The following is a 23,109-nucleotide window of genomic DNA, read 5'->3' as shown; positions in this document are numbered from 1 at the left end:
TCACATCACAGTGGAGTCAGCTGTCTTAACCGTGGCTTGTGTACTGCAAACACATACCAGCTTCATCACTGTGTCTGTCACGCGACTCTGTTCCCCTTTCGGGCTCTGTCTTTACATTTATTTTGAAAGATGAAGCTCGTGATTATGGTAAGGGGCGTTACATTTCCGAAGCGTGCTTGCGGTGTTCAGCCAATCACAATGCACTGGGTCAGCTGGCCAATCAGAGCAGACTGTGCTTGTCGGAAGGAGGGACTTTGTTTGAGAGAGGCGGGGCATAGAGGACCTACAATAATATACAGTATTTGAAAAATAATGTGTTTTTTGAGCATTAAAGCATGTCAACATATTCTGTTACACCAAATACACAAAATAATGATCTTTACAAAAAGCATCATATGACCCCTTTAAGAGTTTAGTAAAAGCACTGAAGTGCTTTGAGTATGACAGGGTTGACAGTGGCATTAACTTATGGGAGAAAATACGATCACAATGGGATAAAGATAAAGAAGTGCTTGTGTGGTAAATGTGTTAACAGTTCCCTTAATAAATAACCAGATCAGATCTTCACACAATGCAAATACTCTAGTCCTTTAAGCTAACTTCAGTGGCATGTAACTAACTATGGGGTCTCTGCTTAGGACAAAGAAATAGAAGTAAAGCAAACCTACAGTCCTCTTAAATCACAGTGAGTTTGTTTCATTATCAGTTAAACAGACTGACTAGAACTAGAACTAGTAGCAGTTGGATCTGAGCACTGGGATAATCAGGCTTCCACGGTAACTTGCACTATTTACACTGTCCTTTGTTTAAGCAATTATATAACAACAATGGCAACACCGACTAAAAGCAGATTTCATAGTAACATGTCGCCTATATATCCACACGTTTGCCTTCCTTACCTGATTAATGGTTAATAGTGAGCGCCTCTCTGTGTAGCATCTACGTAACGTCGCTAGCTGGACATCGTAAAACACATGAGTGATGATGGAAGGACTTAAGTACACGCCCACTGAAGCGCTATTGGTCGCGTCCTGTAAGCCACGCCCACGTACAGTCCGACTCGTTTCCGCGAATCGGTTCATTTGAACACTTCGTTTCAAAGTCATTTCGGCCTGGTTTGTGAAAGAACCGTTGTTGCGAACCGATTTAAAGGATTTGGCTCGTTCACAAATCATCGTTATTTCTTTATTGTACACGTGTTTAAATAAAAGAAAGATGAAGCAGCAGGTCGTGTACAATTTTACGATCATTAATTATCTGCAGCGACTACTCACAATATCAGATTGTTAAAAACGACTAGTTACTTTTCCATTGTTTACTTTTCCAACTCCCTTGATAATCTCGCTGTTAGCCTGCTAACTGCACAGCTACCTGTTTTCTAAACTAACGGCTAGTTGCTCCCGCACAAACACATGAATATTGTTAGGTAAAGTTAGCTTTAGCTAGGAGACGGGTTTTGCTCGGGTTTCTCTGATTGGTGATAACGCCCGTTCATAAACTCTCCTCCGCACTCCGGACGATTACTATATCGATGTCGCCGGATTAGAAGAGCTTGCTTTATTGGCTTGCACTATTAAAATGTTTGCGAAGTGTGCTCGGCGTTGGCCAGCTTCCCTTCCCTTCCCCCACCGAGAGAGAAACACCGAGAGTGTGTTAGTTTTGAGACTCCAGCCTTCACTTTAACCTAGACTTCACCAAGAGACTTCAATAGTTTCCCGGCGTTGACGTTTTGCCTTATAGACTGTCCCATGTGCCATATATATATATATATATATATATATATATATATATGTGTGTGTGTGTGTGTGCATATGTATGTGTATATATATATATATATATGTGTGTGTGTGTGCATATGTATGTGTGTATATATATATATATATGTGTGTGTGTATATATATATATACGCTAACCTAAAATCAAAAGGCACTTTGTTCGAAATAACAAGCAACCATTAACTCTATAAAAGCTTTGTATTATGTTAACGAATCATACCATTCATCTGAATAACAAAAGTTATAAAAAGTGAAAATTATCTCATATGACTTTATTAATACTAAAATGTTAAGCAAAATGATGTTTTCAGTTATTATTAGTCCCTTTCATTGTGTGGCAACTTAAAATCTGCCCAAAAATCTCATGATGCGTCCCACTGAATAAAAGAAAGTCAATCGAGTTTGCAACAAATTGAGGAGTTTTCAAAAGACTGTCCCTTTAAGGCTTTTTCCTTGCAACGTTTACCTTTCTTTAAAGGGCATGTGAACTGACTCCGCCCACTCAGGAAGGCTAATCTATCCAGCGTTACTAGCTCACTCGCACACGTGCGGATTCCACTGATGCTCACGAGTGAATGATTAACTGAGCTGCTGCAATGATCACAGCGGGCTGTTGTTCAATGCGTCTGTTTGCGGTCTGACTGGGTTTGTGCTGTGCAGATTCATTATGGCAGCTCTGCGTGCGGCAAAACAAGCTTTGAGAAGAGAAATCAAGGGTCGAGTGGCTGCAGTGAGTGATCAGGAGAAACTAAGACAGTCTCGAGTTGTCTCGCAAAAGGTAAATGTCACTGACCTGCCAGAGGAAAGGAACAAGCCTTCAGTGGCCTTGCAGCAGTTAGATTGTAGCACATGCATGACATCTGAGTTAAGAGGCTATGGGAACGTTCTGGGAGCCTACGAACTTTAGGGGAACGTTCTATTTACGTAAAGAACACATTCCTGGAACGTTAGAATGCCAGAGTTTGGGAACGTTCTGGGAACCAAAAATCGTTAGCTGGGTACTTAGTTCACAACCCCCATGAAAATGTTATTTTGCTGTCTCAGGGTACAGAGATCATTTCTTAATCACTTAATACGTCGTGTTTATTATATCGCAGCAAATATGCCCAAATACGAACTTTTATCATGTATAATTATTTAATATGTCATTATAAAAAAAAATAATGTCACATTCTCTACTCCCACATTGCTTTTAAAGATCTTGGATATAAAAAAAAAGGCAGAATATTTTCTGCACATTATTTTGAAGTGTCTTTACATCCTGGTCTCCTGCTTATTTTTTCTGTTTAGGCATTTCTGTGAGGGGCCATGGAACTGATTAGAGAAAAACAGTGGAAAATTAGTAAATAGATAAATATACAAATCAGTATTATATTTAAATGTCAATAGATGCATAGTATATTATTACAATAAAAAAAAAAAATGCAATAATACATTAAAACAGTACATTAGAGAGTAGAAAAAAAAATATGATTTTATATATATATATAAATAAAAATTATATTTAAATAAGTAAATATACAAGTATATTTAAGTCAACAGATAAATAATACATTACATACAATAATATATAAACAACAGTACAATCATGAGTAAAAAAAATACAAACTAAATATTTTTCAAATAACATTTACATTTACATATTTTTATTATTATTATTATTATTATTATTGACAGTATAAATTGTGTCTTTATACAAGAAACCGTATAGATGCCTCTTAAATTTAAGGATGGGTGGGGCCCTGCATGATTATTATAATGTTTATTAGTCCGTGGCATCTAAAAGATTGAAAACCCCTGCTTTAGAGGTTATTGACCCTCAAACCACACGTGTTGCACGTGTGGTTTGAGGGTCAATAACCTCTAAAGCAGGGGTTTTCAATCTTTTAGATGCAACTTGTGTGAATGTTCATACTCTTAATCCCAAAATGGTTGACATTTGCTGGTGTGTGGAGTAGGGATGTAACGATTACTTTTTAAAAAAGCAGTAGCAGTACTGAACCATATTTTGTAAATGACTAAACATAAACATATTAATTATTATATTGATCATTGAAGTTATTTCATAGTTAACTAATGTTAAAAAAGAAACTTTTAAAATGTAAAAATATAGCCTATTAGTAATAGTAAATGTTGAAATGAACACACTAGGAACAATACTTTTACAGCTTTCATTAATATTACAAAAGGACTCTTACTGTAAAGTATTACCATTTAATTTCAACAGTCATGCTTAAAGGTGGCCATCTTTAAATATCTACACAAGGCCATAGCATTAAAATTACATGTTATTGATATTGCATGTGTACTCTCACACTTTATTTGCTTCTATTTTAGAACACTGCATGATTATCTAATCAAAATTAAAAAAATTTTGCAAGTCACACACTGGACAAAAGCGCACTGATGCGTTCTCGGAGAAGTCACACACCAGACGCGTCACTTTCAATTCAAGCAGTGGTCTAAAACTGTTTATTTAATCGCCAAGCGGACATAAGTTTGCTTCAAGAATGAACAATGTGGCATAAATGAGTTTGAAGTTCGGTGTTTAAAAAAAACAGAGCAAAGAGAAAGTGCGATCTGTATTACAGCTCTCTATATGAAGCATAAAGACTGTATTAGAGAAAGAGCACAATACATCATTTATAGCCTAGGGTGAAGTCATTACGTACATTACCAATGATTTGGGACAAATATAATGTAATTTAATGGAAAACTATGTGAATGGCGCTCTGTTCCGCAGCAGGATTTTCTGCCGGCTGCATTTAAATGCATGTTTGAAGTTTCCCGCTCTGTGCAGCGCGCAGTGTCACATGTCAAAACAAACACATGCTGTTAGTGATTTCCGCCTCTAGAGGCCGCTCTCGTACTATATAATGACAGCAGACCCTTCTCAGCCACTCCAGCAACAGATGCAACCCGGAAAATTATCGGCATTGATTTTTGCCGATAACCGATAGTTCCGCCAATCAACAATCGGTGCCGATTAATCGGTCGACCTCTAGTTTTAAGTAACAGTCTCACATGCGCACAGCAGCAGAGTAGTTTCGGTTTGAGTGAAAACAGGGCGGAAAAGCTGGGAGGATTTAAAAGAGTGCTAAGGGAATTATACAAATGAATATATGAATGAATGAATTATATGAATGTACCTCTGAAGGTTCTGACTGTCTTCAGAAACGATTCGATGGCATTTTGTTTTCATCTTCGCTCCATGTATTACTTAAAGGAAGTGTTCTTAAATCGCAATACTGCTTTGTCCACGGAGGTCCACCTGCTGTCAGCGAGTGGATTTACAGAGACTTATATTTACATTCAGCCTGTGTGCAGTTTCTGTCTGGCCAAAAACGGACCGAATTTGCATGCCCTGCTGTAAATTTTGACCGGTTGATGAAAAACCAGCTTATGGGGATTCCAAACATTTAAACAATTCAGATAAGTTATCAAGAATTATTTATTGACCAGATAAAATGCGTATAATCATGTATTAATCAATTATCATTTTGACACATCTTTTCTTTATTTAAAGGCTGAAATGGGAGGTTTACCTTTTTATGAAACTTTTTCAAAGCATTATTTGAACATTTACATTAGATATTTCAACATGCTATTAAACTGTTGTCAGTCAAGTTGTCATTTAATATCCAAACATCATTGGTAATGTTATTGTTTTAGTGATTATGCAAACAAAAAGTCATTTTATTTGTTGTATGTTGATTTTTAAATATAAAACTTGAAGTGATTTATGTGTCGGTACTTTTTGAACATCTCCAGCACATTTGAACAATACCGTGATAATACTGATAACCGTGATCATGTTGGTCACTATAATCGTGTTAAGAAATTTTCATACCGTTACATCCCTAGTGTGGAAAGTGCTTTGGTTACATTTCGACTCCTAATCAGCTAAAAAATATCATTATATTTGTTCCATGTTGATGTCATTGTGTTTTTTTTCATTAATTTGTGTGTTAATACAGACACATAATGCATAATACATATCCTAGACTGAGCAATATACAACTAAGAAACACAGCCTGCGTCATGCTACAAATAGACTATGAGCAATTGTAAGTATGCTTTGTTTATCAACAACTATCCAAACTTCTGTCTAGTTGTTCAGGCATCCCAAATACCTGTCCAGCCAGCGTGTGGCTGTCTTCCTGAACATGCATGATGAGGTGCGCACAGACGTAATCGTGTTAAGAAATTTTCATACCGTTACATCCCTAGTGTGGAAAGTGCTTTGGTTACATTTCGACTCCTAATCAGCTAAAAAAATATCAATATATTTGTTCCATGTTGATGTCATTGTGTTTTTTTTCATTAATTTGTGTGTTAATACAGACACATAATGCATAATACATATCCTAGACTGAGCAATATACAACTAAGAAACACAGCCTGCATCATGCTACAAATAGACTGAGCAATTGTAAGTATGCTTTGTTTATCAACAACTATCCAAACTTCTGTCTAGTTGTTCAGGCATCCCAAATACCTGTCCAGCCAGCGTGTGGCTGTCTTCCTGAACATGCATGATGAGGTGCGCACAGACAACATCCTCCAGGACATCTTCAAGAGGGGGAAAGTCTGCTTCATTCCCAGATACTTCACCAAGAGCAGTCGTATGGACATGTTACGACTCAAGGACATGGAGGAGGTGAAGACGCTGCCCCTCACGTCCTGGAACATCCGGCAGCCAGCAGACGAGGACCACGACCGAGAGGAAGCCCTGACCACAGGTGGGATAGACCTACCCTCAAAACTCTTGTTTATTTGAGATTTATTGCAGGTAATATAAATAAAATACTAAAAGCAATTGAAATACAGCTGAATGCTGCACATTTTGCTAGATATTGTGTGTTGTTGTCTAGTGTTATGTTTAGAGGTTGACCGATATGGGTTTTTCACAGGCCGATGCCGATATTTAGAAATCAGGGCAGCCGATGGCCGATATATGATGCCGATGTGTTTGGCCGATTTTCTTTTTTCTTCTTCTTCCCCTTCATCTCATAAAAGTGAGTTTGAGTAACTGATTATTGCAGGGTACAAGATGGTAATAGTAGTAGTAGCCTAATTCAGAGTAATAATGCATGGTTCAAAACTTAAGCACCTTCTCAAAACAGTTCTGAAGCATGCTTTTTGTTCATGTTTACTGACAGACACCAGTGTCTCCCACAGACTTGCAAATGCAAATTCATTCTCTGCCAGCAGGAGGCGCTGTTGGAGCAGGAGATATAGCGGTTTCCCATTAACGGCTGTAATCTAATAAGCACTGCGCTCACAAACGCTACTTTATCAGGCATTACAGGAAAGACAAAATGAAAATGACATAGAAGCTTTTCTGAAGACGTCTTTTCACAGATACATTCATATAAAAACACCCGCGCTGCATTTTAATTTTGAAACGTGCAGTGCTCAGTTTATTCAAGGAAGTATAAGCCTTTTGGAAAATCTATTTGAGGCGATCCGTCTGTTGTGATGGGCCGCCACAAATAACGCAATGTATGGGAAACACTGGACACTTCTATAAGTCAAATGGCCAAGTGATAACAAAAATAAAAGAGTTGTCGGACCCACACATACATTTCATGAGGAAATTATCGTGCACATTATAATCAGCCCAGAAGTTTCGTCTGAATTGCATGTGTTTCTACTTTCACATGCAAATGACTTGTTGCACTTATGAATATGATAACTTTTCGGCATCAGTTCTAGCAGGGTAAAACGTGATTACGCTTTCGAAACGGTCTGTTTTGCCCTGCCATCATTAGCTGAAGCTGTGTGTGAACCAGAAGAGGCTGCAGAGTGTGAGATGCTCCTTCTCTCACGCAGCCAGAGAGAGAATTTCCGGTGTGCTGCAACAACACTTAGCTGCCCGCAGATGTGCCTGCCTATAAATCTGCCTAATTTGCAGCACAATCCGATGCCGATTAATTAAAAAAAATGCCAAAAATCGGCTGGCCGATCAATCGGTTGACCTCTAGTTATATTATCAACCTAATTCATCGTATAGGGGCTGCATGATTCAGTGAAATAAAAGCGAATTTGCAAAATAAGGCTATGTTTTAAATAACTAAATATACATTATGTGCCAGCATTATTCAGATTAAAGCCCGGCACGATGATCATTTACACATGAGCAACTCATAATCTGGTATTTTCAGTGTCTCAGAGCAACTCGATTTGCAGTAAATGCCAATGTTTAAGAAATTAAGCATACATATTAGTATTGTAATTTTGCATTTTTTTTTTTTTTAAATTAGTATTATGATTATGTTTTACTTAAATGTGTACAGTTTATTTTCCTTAGATTTATACAGTTAAATATTACAAGAGTAATATTTCTTTTATTATAAATTATTATTATTCATATTGGTTTATAATCAACTTTTTTTGGGCCAAATTGTGCAGATTAAACAGCAATTTATAAAAAAAAAAAAATTGTACTGTAAAATAAATGTATTATTATGATCATACTTTTCTTAAATACTAGGTTTTTTGCAGTTAAATATTACAATAATATGCATTACTTTTATAAATAATAATAATTGCTATTATAGTCATATTGATTTATAATCGCAACTTTTGACCAAATTGTGCAAGATTAAACAACTTATTTGAAAACTTTTCTTAAATACTAGATTTGTACAGTTTAATATTATAATAGTAATACTTATTTTTTATTAATAATAATATTATTATTATAGTCATATTGATTTATAATCGCAACTTTTTTGACCAAATTGTGCAGCCCAACAAACAAGCTTTAAAATGCATTTTAAATCACAGTTGCATTTTTAATCAGGGAAAAAAAAAAATTATTGGGATTTTTTCCTCAAAATTGTTCAGCCCTAGTACTAATAGCTGATAATGATTTGTAGCATTTAATTCAGTCTGAAAAACACTTTATAACACACCATGTACTGTGCAGTGAGGAGAAATGATCCCATCAGACATTTACTTGTAATAAAATATGCCAAATAAGTTCTGCTGCACACATTCGCAGAGCTGTTAGTTAATATTAACAATAATATTATATACTAATATAATAATATTAGTATAATTATAATGTGAGGCAAGTGTTATACAGCTATAAGGTGATGTGGAAAGGGGAATGTGTTGTACCATTAGATGGTGCTCTCATCCCACAGTTACATTTGGCTTCATATTCACTTACAGTATATTCAAAATCAGGTATTAATGTTGTATATTACATTGAACACAAGCCTTTGCATCTAAACACTAACACTAGGATATTTTCAGCTCGTTACTGTAATGTTGCATTGTGTGGTTGAGTATTTGCACTTTTCAAGTTAAATAGTGTGATACTGCATTGCAGCGTTGAAGGACTGTACGTATGCTGAATAGCAGCAGTAACGCCAAACAGCTCGACTAAAGATCGCAGCGCCACCTAGTTTTACTGTAATCATAAGATATTCTCTCTAAATGTGTGACTTAGAGCCATGCATCCATCATGAAATGCAGTTAGCAACACATTGTACTTCTATAGTATATGCATTATTAAATTAATGCAGAATATTATGGAAATGTACAGTTATGCAAGACTTGATTTTATCCATCAGAAATTGATTGGATGGTGAAAAGTGGGTGTTAACAGAAGCAAGACAGAGGTGGTTTATGTGTTTCATTGCAATAATATTTACCAATAAATCATGCACAATAAGACCACAAATGTGTATTCAGAAAATAAATGCATTAGCAGGGGATAATTTCTCTATCATTTCTCCATTATTGTGTTTTTAGTGTATTTAGTAGTTGACAGTGTTTGTCAAACTCATGCAGTATATTTTGTTATACTGCCCGAGTCATGAACTTACCATCATATTTAATATATTCCCCACGTTAATTTGCAGTAAGTGAGTTATGAATCATAAATCATGCCATTGCCTGCATACAGCTAGTATTTATGGGTTTTGTGACTCTGGGCTGTTTATGGGCATCAAAGTTGTGCTTTATCTAATCGTCCTAATTTACCATCTATACAGTTTGCTTAATCTATAATTTATCATCAGGCTAATTATAGCTTAAGTCGTACATTCTAGCAGAATGGCTTTTCTAAAGCAAATAGGAAAGAAATCACCCGTGTGGTGGAGAATATAAACTAGGCAGGTGTTACAGGACGGCAGACCCCTGTGGAGTAAGTAATAACTCTGAGATTAAAGTCTGTGTGTTTTAGCCCCAGATTTGATGGGGTGTTTGTGTATGTATGTGTGCATTAAAGAGAGAGGAGGGGATGAAATATACAGCCGTTCAGGAGAAAGGGAAAGAAAAACAGAGAAATGGGGGCTGATATGTGAACCGCACATGAGGAGGGGTGTAATCACACTGAACTGTCCTGGTGTGAGAGAGGAAAGTGGGTGTTTTTTTTTTGCATTTTGTTCCTGTGGACTGAAACAGTCACCTTGAGCTCAGGACGCCTTTCTCTCTCCCATAGAGGTGTTTGCCTTTAAAGTCTACATGAAATAAAAATTTCAAAGCTTATTTGCCTTCTAAATACAGATTTCTGGTCCTATTGTGGACGAGTCAGTGCACGTAGATTTAAAATGTTTTTAATTTGAAATCTTTCATTAATATGTATTAACTTGTTTCACCTCTGAAACAACTTTCCTGTATATGATAGTGTTAGTTTAGCATTGTTGATATACTCTTCGTTTTTGTTAATGTTTCTTAAATATGTCTATATATCATTTACTAATCCAAAAATCGGCTGGCCGATCAATCGGTTGACCTCTAGTTATATTATCAACCTAATTCATCGTATAGGGGCTGCATGATTCAGTGAAATAAAAGCGAATTTGCAAAATAAGGCTATGTTTTAAATAACTAAATATACATTATGTGCCAGCATTATTCAGATTAAAGCCCGGCACGATGATCATTTACACATGAGCAACTCATAATCTGGTATTTTCAGTGTCTCAGAGCAACTCGATTTGCAGTAAATGCCAATGTTTAAGAAATTAAGCATACATATTAGTATTGTAATTTTGCATTTTTTTTTTTTTTAAATTAGTATTATGATTATGTTTTACTTAAATGTGTACAGTTTATTTTCCTTAGATTTATACAGTTAAATATTACAAGAGTAATATTTCTTTTATTATAAATTATTATTATTCATATTGGTTTATAATCAACTTTTTTTGGGCCAAATTGTGCAGATTAAACAGCAATTTATAAAAAAAAAAAAATTGTACTGTAAAATAAATGTATTATTATGATCATACTTTTCTTAAATACTAGGTTTTTTGCAGTTAAATTATGTGTGCATTAAAGAGAGAGGAGGGGATGAAATATACAGCCGTTCAGGAGAAAGGGAAAGAAAAACAGAGAAATGGGGGCTGATATGTGAACCGCACATGAGGAGGGGTGTAATCACACTGAACTGTCCTGGTGTGAGAGAGGAAAGTGGGTGTTTTTTTTTTGCATTTTGTTCCTGTGGACTGAAACAGTCACCTTGAGCTCAGGACGCCTTTCTCTCTCCCATAGAGGTGTTTGCCTTTAAAGTCTACATGAAATAAAAATTTCAAAGCTTATTTGCCTTCTAAATACAGATTTCTGGTCCTATTGTGGACGAGTCAGTGCACGTAGATTTAAAATGTTTTTAATTTGAAATCTTTCATTAATATGTATTAACTTGTTTCACCTCTGAAACAACTTTCCTGTATATGATAGTGTTAGTTTAGCATTGTTGATATACTCTTCGTTTTTGTTAATGTTTCTTAAATATGTCTATATATCATTTACTAATTGTATTTATTAGTTTGTTATTTTTAATGTAAAATAGTGTTATTTTAGTATCATTGATTATATTATTATCGTTTTTGTTCACTTAAATTTTAGTTTGTGTTTTTATATATATATATATATATATTCATTTTAGTTAATGTTTTGAATTAGAATTTTTTTTATATATTCTGTTTTCACTTTAATTTTAGTTACACATTGTTTTTGTCATTTTTATTATTTTTTTTATTCATTTTTATTTATTTACTCGGTCTGTTATTTTTATTAGCTTTAGTTTATTTTATATACACTGAACAAAATTATAAACACAACACTTTTGTTTTTGTGCAATTGGCATGCTGACTGCAGGAATGTCCACCAGAGCTGTTGCCCGTGAATTGAATGCTAATTTATCTACCATAAGCCGTCTCCTAAGGCGTTTCAGAGAATTTGGCAGTATATCCAACCGGCCTCACAACCGCAGACCACGTGTAACCACACCAGCCCAGGACCTCCACATCCAGCATCTTCACCTCCAAGATCGTCTGAGACCAGCCACCCGGACAGCTGCTGCAACAATCGGTTTGCATAACCAAAGGATTTCTGCACAAACTGTCAGAAACCATCTCAGGGAAGCTCATCTGCATGCCCGTCGTCCTCATCAGGGTCTCGACCTGACTGCAGTTTGTCGTCGTTACCGACTTGAGTGGGAAAATGCTCACATTCGATGGCGTCTGTCACTTTGGAGAGGTGTTCTCTTCACGGATGAATCCTGATTTTCACTGTCTGAGATACCGTGACGAGGTCCTGAGGCCCATTGTTGTGCCATTCATCCACGACCATCACCTCATGTTGCAGCATGATAATGCACGGCCCCATGTTGCAAGGATCTGTCACCCATTGAGCATGTTTGGGATGCTCTGGATCGGCGTATACGACAGCGTGTTCCAGTTCCTGCCAATATCCAGCAACTTCACACAGCCATTGAAGAGGAGTGGACCAACATTCCACAGGCCACAATCTACAACCTGATCAACTCTATGCGAAGGAGATGTGTTGCACTGCGTGAGGCAAATGGTGGTCACACCAGATACTGACTCCTCCCGGACCCCCCAATACAGTAAAACTGCACATGTTAGAGTGGTCTTTTATTGTGGCCAGCCTAAGACACACCTGTGCAATAATCATGCTGTCTAATCAGCATCTTGATATGCCACACCTGTGAGGTGGATGGGTTATCTCGGCAAAGGAGAAGTGCTCACTAACACAGATTTAGACAGATTTGTGAACAATATTTGAGAGAAATAGGCCTTTTGTGTACATAGAAAAAGTCTTAGATCTTTGAGTTCAGCTCATGAAAAATGGGGGCAAAAACAAAAGTGTTGCGTTTATAATTTTGTTCAGTGTATATAATATAATGTTATTTATATATTTCTATAGAGTTTTTTTATATTATAGGTTTAGTCATTTTAGTTTGAATAGCTTTAGAAACTAGCTGAATTTTATTTATTTTACTTAAAGTAACATTTGTATTTAAATATTGTTTTAGTTTTTATTTAATGATAATAATCCTCATTTCATAATTTTATAATAGCTATTTAGATATTGTTTTAGGTTAATATTATGATAATTTTAGGTAGATATTATGATTAAAGTAAAATGGACATTGACTTTATGTAAATGTTGTCAACAAAAACAAATGAAAGCACTGCGACTAGATGAAAATGACAGGGGTGTGTGTGTGTGTGTGTGTGTTTGAAGGAGGGACAAGCATTGAATCTGTGTGCTGGACAATCTTTGCATGCTTGTATTGGCTGTACATCACTGTGACACTAAGTGCTAACAAGACTGAATGGTTTGAATCCAGCGGATTGAACTTCATTGCCTATCTGTTGGTGTGTCTGATTGAGGCGCTCCGATAGCATTTAATCCCGCAATAACACTCCATTCCTCACGGTCTTCCCTTAAGGTCAAACCATGCTGCTTGTAAATCAACAAGTTTTTAGATGATTCCAACAAACATTTGGACTTAATGAACTGTGCCGTCTGGTTGGAATGGCTCTAATATTTCCGGCTGCAGTATGAAAAGCATCTCATAGACGCAGCTGTTAGTAGTGTATATGCCTAACCATACATGAAATGAGTCTCTCACAAATACAGCTGTTTTGGTGAATTAATGTGTGTATCCATTTTTTTTTTTTATCGGTTTTATTTATTGATTGATTGAAAGTACCCTCTTATGCCTACCAAGGCTGCATTTGTTTGATCAAAAATACTGTAGAAACAGTAATATTGTGAAATATTATTACAATTTAAAATAACTGCTTTCTATGTGAATATATTGTAAAATGTAATTTATTAAGCTGAATTTTCGGCATCATTACTCCAGTCTTCATTTATTATTATTATAAATGTATAATTTACATTTAGACATTTAGCAGATGCTTTTATCCAAAGAGACTTACAAATTAGGACAATTAAAAGCAATCAAAATCAACAAAAGAGCAATGATATGCAAGTGCTATAATAAGTCTCAGTTAGCTTAATGCAGTACATGTAGCAAGTTTTTTTTATTTTTATCGTATAATAAATAAAAAGAAAACAGAATAGAAAAAGAATAGAGCAAGCAAGTGTTGGAGGCCTTTTTTGCTTTTGTTAATTGTATAATAAATAAAAAGAAAACAAAGATAGAATACAAAAATATTAGAGAAGTGTTTTTTTTTTTTTAGAAAACAAGCAGTTAGTAAATAAATCGAGTGAAAGTCTATAAAGAATAGAATTAGAAGTGTGCTAGAGTTAGAGGGTCAAATAAAGATGGAAGAGATGTGTTTTTAGCCGATTCTTGAAGATGGCTAAGGACTCAGCTGCTCAGACTGAGTTGGGCAGGTCATTCCACCAGGAGGGAACATTTAATTTAAAAGTCCGTGAAAGTGATTTTGTGCCTCTTTGGGATGGCACAATAAAGCGACGTTCACTTGCAGAACGCAAGCTTCCAGAGGCACATAAGTCTGATGTAATGAATTTAGGTAAAGGCGTGCATGCAGAGCCAGTGGTGGTTTTGTAGGCAAACATTAATGCCTTGAATTTTATGCGAGCAGCTATTGGTAGCCAGTGCAAATTGATAAACAGAGGTGTGACGTGCATTCTTTTTGGCTCATTAAAAATTAATCTTGCTGCTGCGTTCTGGATTAATTGTAAAGGATTGATAGAACTAGCTGGAAGACCTGCCAAGAGAGCATTGCAATAGTACAGGCTGGACAGAACAAGAGCTTGAACAAGGAGTTGTGAAGCATGTTCCGAAAGAAAGGGCCTGATCTTCTTGATGTTGAATAAAGCAAATCTGCAGGACCGGACAGTTTTAGCAGTGTGGTCTGAGAAAGTCAGCTGATCATCAATCATAACTCCAAGGTTTCTGGCTGTTTTTGAAGGAGTTATGGTTGATGTGCCAAACTGGATGGTGAAATTGTGATGAAACGATGAGTTTGATGGAACCACAAGCAGTTCCGTCTTGGCAAGGTTGAGTTGAAGGTGATGGTCCTTCATCCAGCAAGAAGCAGCTATCGTCGGATCATCAGGATGGAATGAGAGGTAGAGTTGAGTGTCATCAGCATAGCAGTGATATGAAAAGCCATGTTTCTGAATGACAGAACCAAGTGATGCCATGTAGACAGAGAAGAGAAGAGAAGTGGTCAAAGAACTGAGCCCTGAGGCACCCCAGTAGCTAGATGTTGTGACTTGGACACCTCACCTCTCCAAGATATCTTGAAGGACCCATCTGATAGGTAAGACTCAAACCACTGGAGTGTGGTTCCTGAGATGCCCTTTGCCACTAGGGTTGACAGGGGGATCTGGTGGTTGACCATGTCAAAAGCAGCGGACAGATCCAACAGTTGTGCTGCCTCATAGTTTTGTGGAAACAGTGATATATATATATATTTTTTTTTCAGGATTCTTTGATGAATTGAAAGTTCAAAAGAACAGCATTTATTTGAAATAATCTTTTTTTGATGTTATAAATGTATCAATGTCGTTACTGTCACTTTTGACATTAAGCATACTTGCTGAATAAGTGTTAATTTTTTTTTAAATATATATATATATATATATATATATATATACACACACACACACACACACACACACACACAAAGTCCAATAAATGACAGCAGAAATCTCAATTTGTCTCCATCTTTCCACATTTTAGCAGTATTATATGACAGGGTTTGTCATTGAAAAAAAATTAAAGCAATCATAAAAGTTTTCTCTTCATCTACAGTAACAAAATAATCTGAGGAATCCCCTTCGGCATAATCCTGTGTTCCTTAATCCTTTTTACTTCACCTTTTACACCAGAGGATTGTGAACTGGGATCGGCAGATAAATAGATGAGAAGATTTATTTATTTTTTTAAATCCTGCAAAGGACTGATCCACTTTCAGACTGAAACTTTGAGCAATTTGGGGACAAAACAATGATTTGAGATCTTGGATGGTCCCAGATGTTGCTAAGATTCAGCCTGAAGGCCTGAGAAAGACGTTCTCCAGAACTGATGAAAGTAAAAGATCTGTGATTGCTTGAGTAGGACTCTAAATAGAAGTAGTCTTGTTTATATTGGAGATGGTCTGACTGGTTCAGACTCCTTAATAACAAAACATTAACATTTTGAAGTATACTGTACAGTAGAAGCTCTGAGAATGTGCTGTCATCTTACCGTCTTGTTTTTTTATTTAAAGCGACTCCTTACGATTTCCTAACACAGTCCTGTCATGTTGAAAAATGTGTATGTAATACTCCTGTTCTGCGTAGATGCATTATTAATAAATGTTGAAGACAGGCTTATTAGAACAGAGCCGACAGTGAAATATTGAACAAGCGGTGCAGGAATAGACTGTGATTGTGAGATGTTTGCACCCATGATATCAATATTTAATGGTTTTTCTTGTGTTAAAAATTCAGACTCGAAACACAGATTTCATGTAAACCAGTAAATCAGACTGTCTGGCCACTGTCATTCATAGTTTGTCTTCAAAATCGGCACATTTGTAAGGCCATTTTATGCAAAGGACCTCATTTGTGAATGTAAACGATGTGAATCTGTGCATAAACTGAAATACAATTTAAGTACAAATGCATTCACAGAAATGCAAAAAAATCATTATTTATTCATGAATGAGGCCCTTCAGGCTCATTAGAAATGTAGAGTGTTTGCTGGCTACAACAGCAGAACGTAAATCTGTGTGTTTGTAAACGGTCACATTGAACTAAACGTAACAATTTATGTAAAAATGAACAGTTAATGCAAAAATGTGTTCTACTCATGTCTTATGAGGTTCACTGTGTGAATTAATATGTAGTGTTTGTTTTCATCACAAGCAGGAAGTAAATTCATTCATACATAATTTGCTGAATGCAGTTCAGTGTGATAGTTTACATACTAATGGATTTCCGAAAGAGATGCACATAAATTGGTTCTGCTTGCGTTTCAACCGTTTGCGCACAAATGGGTTTATTACAAACGTGTTCCACTCGTGTTTCTTGTGGCCCAAATTGAGAACTTAAATTGTTGGCTACACTGTAAAAATAATTTTTCAAGGTTGTAAATAAAGATTATTGGAGTAGGTTTTACAAGAAAAAACTATTTCAGTCTTTCTAACATCAAAATCTCATGTGTAAATCATTGTGCCATTTTTTTAAATAATTTTTTTGTAATTATTTGTGAAATTTACTAGCAATTTCTGAGTGAGAAATGTAAATCGTTTAACAAAGGTGTCTTTACACAGGCGAGTTAAGGCTGCTTTTTGCCTGCCCAAAATTCAGTGTAAAGATGCAATGCCACATAAACTAAATTGCCCAGACACTAAATTATGCCTTCTCAGAACCACCTCAGCCCTAGTATCAAAGTATACTGTTGTAATTGTTGTGTAAATGCATTTATGCCACCTCTGAGCAGCATTAAATGGTGTGTAAGACACCAAAATGCTGCTTCAGAAGCACTTCTGTGCCACCTTTGCAGTGTAAATTTGGCTAAAGTAAATATTACACCAATTTTGCAGTGCTTGAGTCCATTCGTAAATACAGGTGCATCTCAATAAATTAGATATATATATATATATATATATATATATACACACACACACACACACACACACACACACAAAGTCCAATAAATGACAGCAGAAATCTCAATTTGTCTCCATCTTTCCACATTTTAGCAGTATTATATGACAGGGTTTGTCATTGAAAAAAAATTAAAGCAATCATAAAAGTTTTCTCTTCATCTACAGTAACAAAATAATCTGAGGAATCCCCTTCGGCATAATCCTGTGTTCCTTAATCCTTTTTACTTCACCTTTTACACCAGAGGATTGTGAACTGGGATCGGCAGATAAATAGATGAGAAGATTTATTTATTTTTTTAAATCCTGCAAAGGACTGATCCACTTTCAGACTGAAACTTTGAGCAATTTGGGGACAAAACAATGATTTGAGATCTTGGATGGTCCCAGATGTTGCTAAGATTCAGCCTGAAGGCCTGAGAAAGACGTTCTCCAGAACTGATGAAAGTAAAAGATCTGTGATTGCTTGAGTAGGACTCTAAATAGAAGTAGTCTTGTTTATATTGGAGATGGTCTGACTGGTTCAGACTCCTTAATAACAAAACATTAACATTTTGAAGTATACTGTACAGTAGAAGCTCTGAGAATGTGCTGTCATCTTACCGTCTTGTTTTTTTATTTAAAGCGACTCCTTACGATTTCCTAACACAGTCCTGTCATGTTGAAAAATGTGTATGTAATACTCCTGTTCTGCGTAGATGCATTATTAATAAATGTTGAAGACAGGCTTATTAGAACAGAGCCGACAGTGAAATATTGAACAAGCGGTGCAGGAATAGACTGTGATTGTGAGATGTTTGCACCCATGATATCAATATTTAATGGTTTTTCTTGTGTTAAAAATTCAGACTCGAAACACAGATTTCATGTAAACCAGTAAATCAGACTGTCTGGCCACTGTCATTCATAGTTTGTCTTCAAAATCGGCACATTTGTAAGGCCATTTTATGCAAAGGACCTCATTTGTGAATGTAAACGATGTGAATCTGTGCATAAACTGAAATACAATTTAAGTACAAATGCATTCACAGAAATGCAAAAAAATCATTATTTATTCATGAATGAGGCCCTTCAGGCTCATTAGAAATGTAGAGTGTTTGCTGGCTACAACAGCAGAACGTAAATCTGTGTGTTTGTAAACGGTCACATTGAACTAAACGTAACAATTTATGTAAAAATGAACAGTTAATGCAAAAATGTGTTCTACTCATGTCTTATGAGGTTCACTGTGTGAATTAATATGTAGTGTTTGTTTTCATCACAAGCAGGAAGTAAATTCATTCATACATAATTTGCTGAATGCAGTTCAGTGTGATAGTTTACATACTAATGGATTTCCGAAAGAGATGCACATAAATTGGTTCTGCTTGCGTTTCAACCGTTTGCGCACAAATGGGTTTATTACAAACGTGTTCCACTCGTGTTTCTTGTGGCCCAAATTGAGAACTTAAATTGTTGGCTACACTGTAAAAATAATTTTTCAAGGTTGTAAATAAAGATTATTGGAGTAGGTTTTACAAGAAAAAACTATTTCAGTCTTTCTAACATCAAAATCTCATGTGTAAATCATTGTGCCATTTTTTTAAATAATTTTTTTGTAATTATTTGTGAAATTTACTAGCAATTTCTGAGTGAGAAATGTAAATCGTTTAACAAAGGTGTCTTTACACAGGCGAGTTAAGGCTGCTTTTTGCCTGCCCAAAATTCAGTGTAAAGATGCAATGCCACATAAACTAAATTGCCCAGACACTAAATTATGCCTTCTCAGAACCACCTCAGCCCTAGTATCAAAGTATACTGTTGTAATTGTTGTGTAAATGCATTTATGCCACCTCTGAGCAGCATTAAACGGTGTGTAAGACACCAAAATGCTGCTTCAGAAGCACTTCTGTGCCACCTTTGCAGTGTACATTTGGCTAAAGTAAATATTACACCAATTTTGCAGTGCTTGAGTCCATTCGTAAATACAGGTGCATCTCAATAAATTAGAATGTCGTGGAAAACTTCATTTATTTCAGATCTGAAAAGAGGACTTTGGTCCACTGTGTTTTCTGAAGTCCACAGTCAACGCAGCCATCTACCAGGACATTTTAGAGCACTTCATGCTTCCTTCTGCTGACAAGCTTTATGGAGATGCTGATTTCATTTTCCAGCAGGACTTGGCACCTGCCCACACTGCCAAAAGCACCAAAAGCTGGTTCAATGACCATGGTGTTCCTGTGCTTGATTGGTGAGCAAACTGGCCTGACCTGAACCCGATAGAGAATCTATGGGGTATTGTCAAGAGGAAGATGAGTGACACCAGACCCAACAATGCAGATGAACTGAAGGCCGCTATCAACGCAATCTAGGCTTCCATACCACCTCAGCAATGCCACAGGCTGATTGTCTCCATGCCACGCCGCACTGATGCAGTAATTCATGCAAAAGGAAGCCCAACCAAGTATTGAGTACATGTACAGTAAATTAACATACTTTCCAGAAGGCCAACAATTCACTAAAAATGTTTTTTTAATGGTCTTATGAAGTATTCTAATTTGTTGAGATAGTGAATTGGTGGATTTTTGTGAAATGTGAGCCAAAATCATCCCAATTAAAAGAACCAAAGACTTAAACTGCTTCAGTCTGTGTGCATAGAATTTATTTAATACACGAGTTTCACAATTTGAGTTGAATTACTGAAATAAATGAACTTTTCCACGACTTTCTAATTTATTGAGATGCACCTGTATTTGCATTCAGTTTCAAAGTTTGCGTATGGATTTACCCATTAATTTGTTTAATGAATGCGGCCCAAAGAGTGATTTTGTTTGTTGGCTGGATCAGCATAATTCTAAAACTCACGAGTGAACCATTGCACTGAACTTTTTGGGTACAAATGGGTGTAAAAGCAATTAACAGCAATTTGTTAAGATCACATTTCATGAGCCTCACTGAAAAAGTGTCATCTAGAAATTCATCAGAAATTGTTAGTAAATTTCACAAACAGATACAAAGAAATGGCAAGTATAACACATTGAATTAAACGTGAAATTTTAGATCAGAAAAACTGAAATAGTACAGTAATAGTCATTTTTATTTAAAAACTTTGAAAAATAATAATTTACGGTGTCTCAAAAGTAGAGTTTGTTAACTATGCATGGACTGCAAAACAAGCTCCCTTCTTCCTCTAAGAAATCACGTTTAGAATAATGATTGGTTCAGAATTTACATTTTAATCTAAATGATATTTGTTTCAACATACTTTTGCAGAGTATTTACTCCCACGTTCTTGTGTTAATCAGCTAACCTTCAAACCTATTGTGTAATACTTATAATTAGCCACTAATTGGCTAGTTGTCATTGCTTTACACGTCTGCAACTATCATCTGAAAGAAGTTACTGGAATTCAAAAATAGACATGCATAGATTATAATAACAGTCAATTAAGAAGCATGCATGATGCATCTTTTCCATTGTAAATAGCCAGAATATATTTGCAAATGAACAGAAAAAATCTTTAAAAATGTGGATGAAGTATGTTCTTTTATAAAACGCATTATCTTTTTAAGCACACATATGCTCTGTGTTTATAGCTCTTAAATGACATTCTGAATAGCTAAAAATCCAGTTTCATGTTGAGGCATGTTTGGCTTCCCTGCACGTTGTTTGGTTCTTAAGACCTAGAAATTCACTGTATTGTGCTGTAATGGTGTAATTTGAGCTCCAAAAGCAAATCTGCATAATCCACATAATCTTATTTAATTACTGTCTTTCCTTTCTAATTTTGTTACAGGAGGACTAGATCTTATCCTCATGCCTGGTTTGGGATTTGATAAGAAGGGGAATCGGCTTGGCAGAGGAAAGGGTTTCTACGACACGTATTTGGAGCGCTGTAGGACGCACCCGAAAGGAAAGCCCTACACCATCGCCTTGGCTTTCAAAGAGCAGCTGTGTGCTGAAGTCCCAGTGGGTGAACATGATATTCTTATTGATGAAGCCCTCTATGAAGACGAGGAATGAACTGCACCAGCCAGACCTTGATTTCAGCGTTGCTGAAAGTCATTTGAATTCAAATGATTCCTGCGACATTGATCTTGTTTCTGAATGAAATGCATTAAATCTCCTTAGATGCAATCCATATTCTCAACTCAAATGTCTGGAGACTCCTTTCAGAGAAGACTTTCTGTATCCGCATAAGAATCAATAAATGCTCACTACCAAATGGCTAAATATTGTATGCAGTCTGTCCTGACTTTAAAGGAACAGTTCACTCAAAAATTAAAATGTGGTCTTTATTTTGTCACTCGTGTTGTTTTAAATCTGTATGCCGTTATATTGTTTGGTTACAGTTTTTTTTTTTATCTTTCAAACTCAAACTATTATTACTATTTTAGTTTTGATGGAAGGTAAGATTGTCAGTAATAACTTTAATTTCAGTCTATTCCTCAGTTAGGCATCAGAAGACTTCAAATGTACTGTCAAATGGACTTCTTGTATGGTACTTTTGTTGTTTTCATTGTCTTTTTTTTATCTGTGTTCCACAGAAACATGACAGCATACAAGATGTAAACTACATGAGGGTGAATAAATAGTCAGAATTTGCAATTTTGGTAAACAACTGCATTAAAATGATCTTCTGTACCTGATTCGCACTTGATTTCCTTTGTATGTTTCTGAAACTCTTCAACTTGAAATATTATATTATAGGCCTATCCTCAAATTTAAACACTATCGACTATATGTATATGTGTGTATATGTACGGCCCCCTTCCTGATTTCTTATTTTTTTGCAGGTTTGTTTCAGATCATCAAACTAATTTAAATATTAGTCAGAGATAACACAAGTAAACACAACATGCAGTTTTTAAATGAAGGTTTTTATTATTAAGGGAAAACAAAATCCAAAACTACATGGCCCTGTGTGAAGAAGTGTTTGCCCCCCTGTTAAAACTGTGGTTTATCACACCTGAGTTAAATTTCTCTAGCCACACCCAGGCCTGATTACTGCCACACCTGTTCGCAATCAAGAAATCTCTTAAATAGGACCTGCCTGACAAAGTGAAGTAGACCAAAAGATCCTCAAAAGCTAGACATCATGCCGAGATCCAAAGAAATTCAGAAACAAATGAGAAAGAAAGTAATTGAGATTTATCAGTCTGGAAAAGGTTATAAAGCCATTTCTAAAGCTTTGGGACTCCAGCAAACCACAGTGAGAGCCATTATTCACAAAAAGCAAAAACATGGAACAGTGGAGAACCTTCCCAGGAGTGGCCGGCCGACCAAAACTACCCCAAGAGCACAGCGACGACTCATCCAAAAGGTCACAAAAGACCCCACAACAACATCCAAAGAACTGCAGGCCTCACTTCAGTTAAGGTCAGTGTTCATGACTCCACCATAACAAAGAGACTGGGCAAAAATGGTCTGCATGACAGAGTTCCAAGACGAAAACCGCTGCTGAGCAAAAAGAAAATAAAGGCTCGTCT

The 23,109-nt window shown here is 36.0% G+C and overlaps 2 protein-coding genes across 4 annotated transcripts in view; one reads left to right on the top strand and one right to left on the bottom strand.

The window, feature by feature from the left end:
* Positions 1 to 1,121, bottom strand: part of zfand6 (zinc finger, AN1-type domain 6) — a 22,242-nt gene extending 21,121 nt beyond the window's left edge. For both annotated transcript variants that reach the window (XM_016280403.1, XM_016280402.1), the window contains exon 1: positions 900 to 1,121. In XM_016280403.1, the coding sequence (XP_016135889.1) occupies positions 900 to 1,106 (207 nt within the window). In that variant the 5' untranslated portion in view covers positions 1,107 to 1,121. The remainder of the gene's footprint in view (positions 1 to 899) is intronic.
* Positions 1,122 to 2,270: 1,149 nt separating this feature from the next.
* Positions 2,271 to 22,264, top strand: mthfs (5,10-methenyltetrahydrofolate synthetase (5-formyltetrahydrofolate cyclo-ligase)). Of its 2 annotated transcripts, XM_016280435.1 has the most exons (4): positions 2,271 to 2,553; positions 5,888 to 5,953; positions 6,319 to 6,517; positions 21,417 to 22,264. In XM_016280435.1, the coding sequence occupies exons 1-4, from the start codon at positions 2,443 to 2,445 to the stop codon at positions 21,641 to 21,643; spliced, it is 603 nt and encodes a 200-aa protein (XP_016135921.1). In that variant the 5' UTR covers positions 2,271 to 2,442; the 3' UTR covers positions 21,644 to 22,264. The 2 variants fall into 2 exon arrangements, with proteins under 2 accessions (XP_016135921.1, XP_016135922.1); XM_016280436.1 differs by lacking the exon at positions 5,888 to 5,953 and having other exon boundaries at positions 6,253 to 6,517.
* Positions 22,265 to 23,109: the final 845 nt, after the last annotated feature.

This window comes from Sinocyclocheilus grahami, unplaced genomic scaffold (genome assembly GCF_001515645.1).
Source record: "Sinocyclocheilus grahami isolate Dianchi unplaced genomic scaffold, SAMN03320097.WGS_v1.1 scaffold140.1, whole genome shotgun sequence".
Lineage (NCBI taxonomy): Eukaryota > Metazoa > Chordata > Actinopteri > Cypriniformes > Cyprinidae > Sinocyclocheilus > Sinocyclocheilus grahami.
Note: the sequence above shows the minus strand (reverse complement) of the source record. Positions and strands in the feature narration are given on the sequence as shown.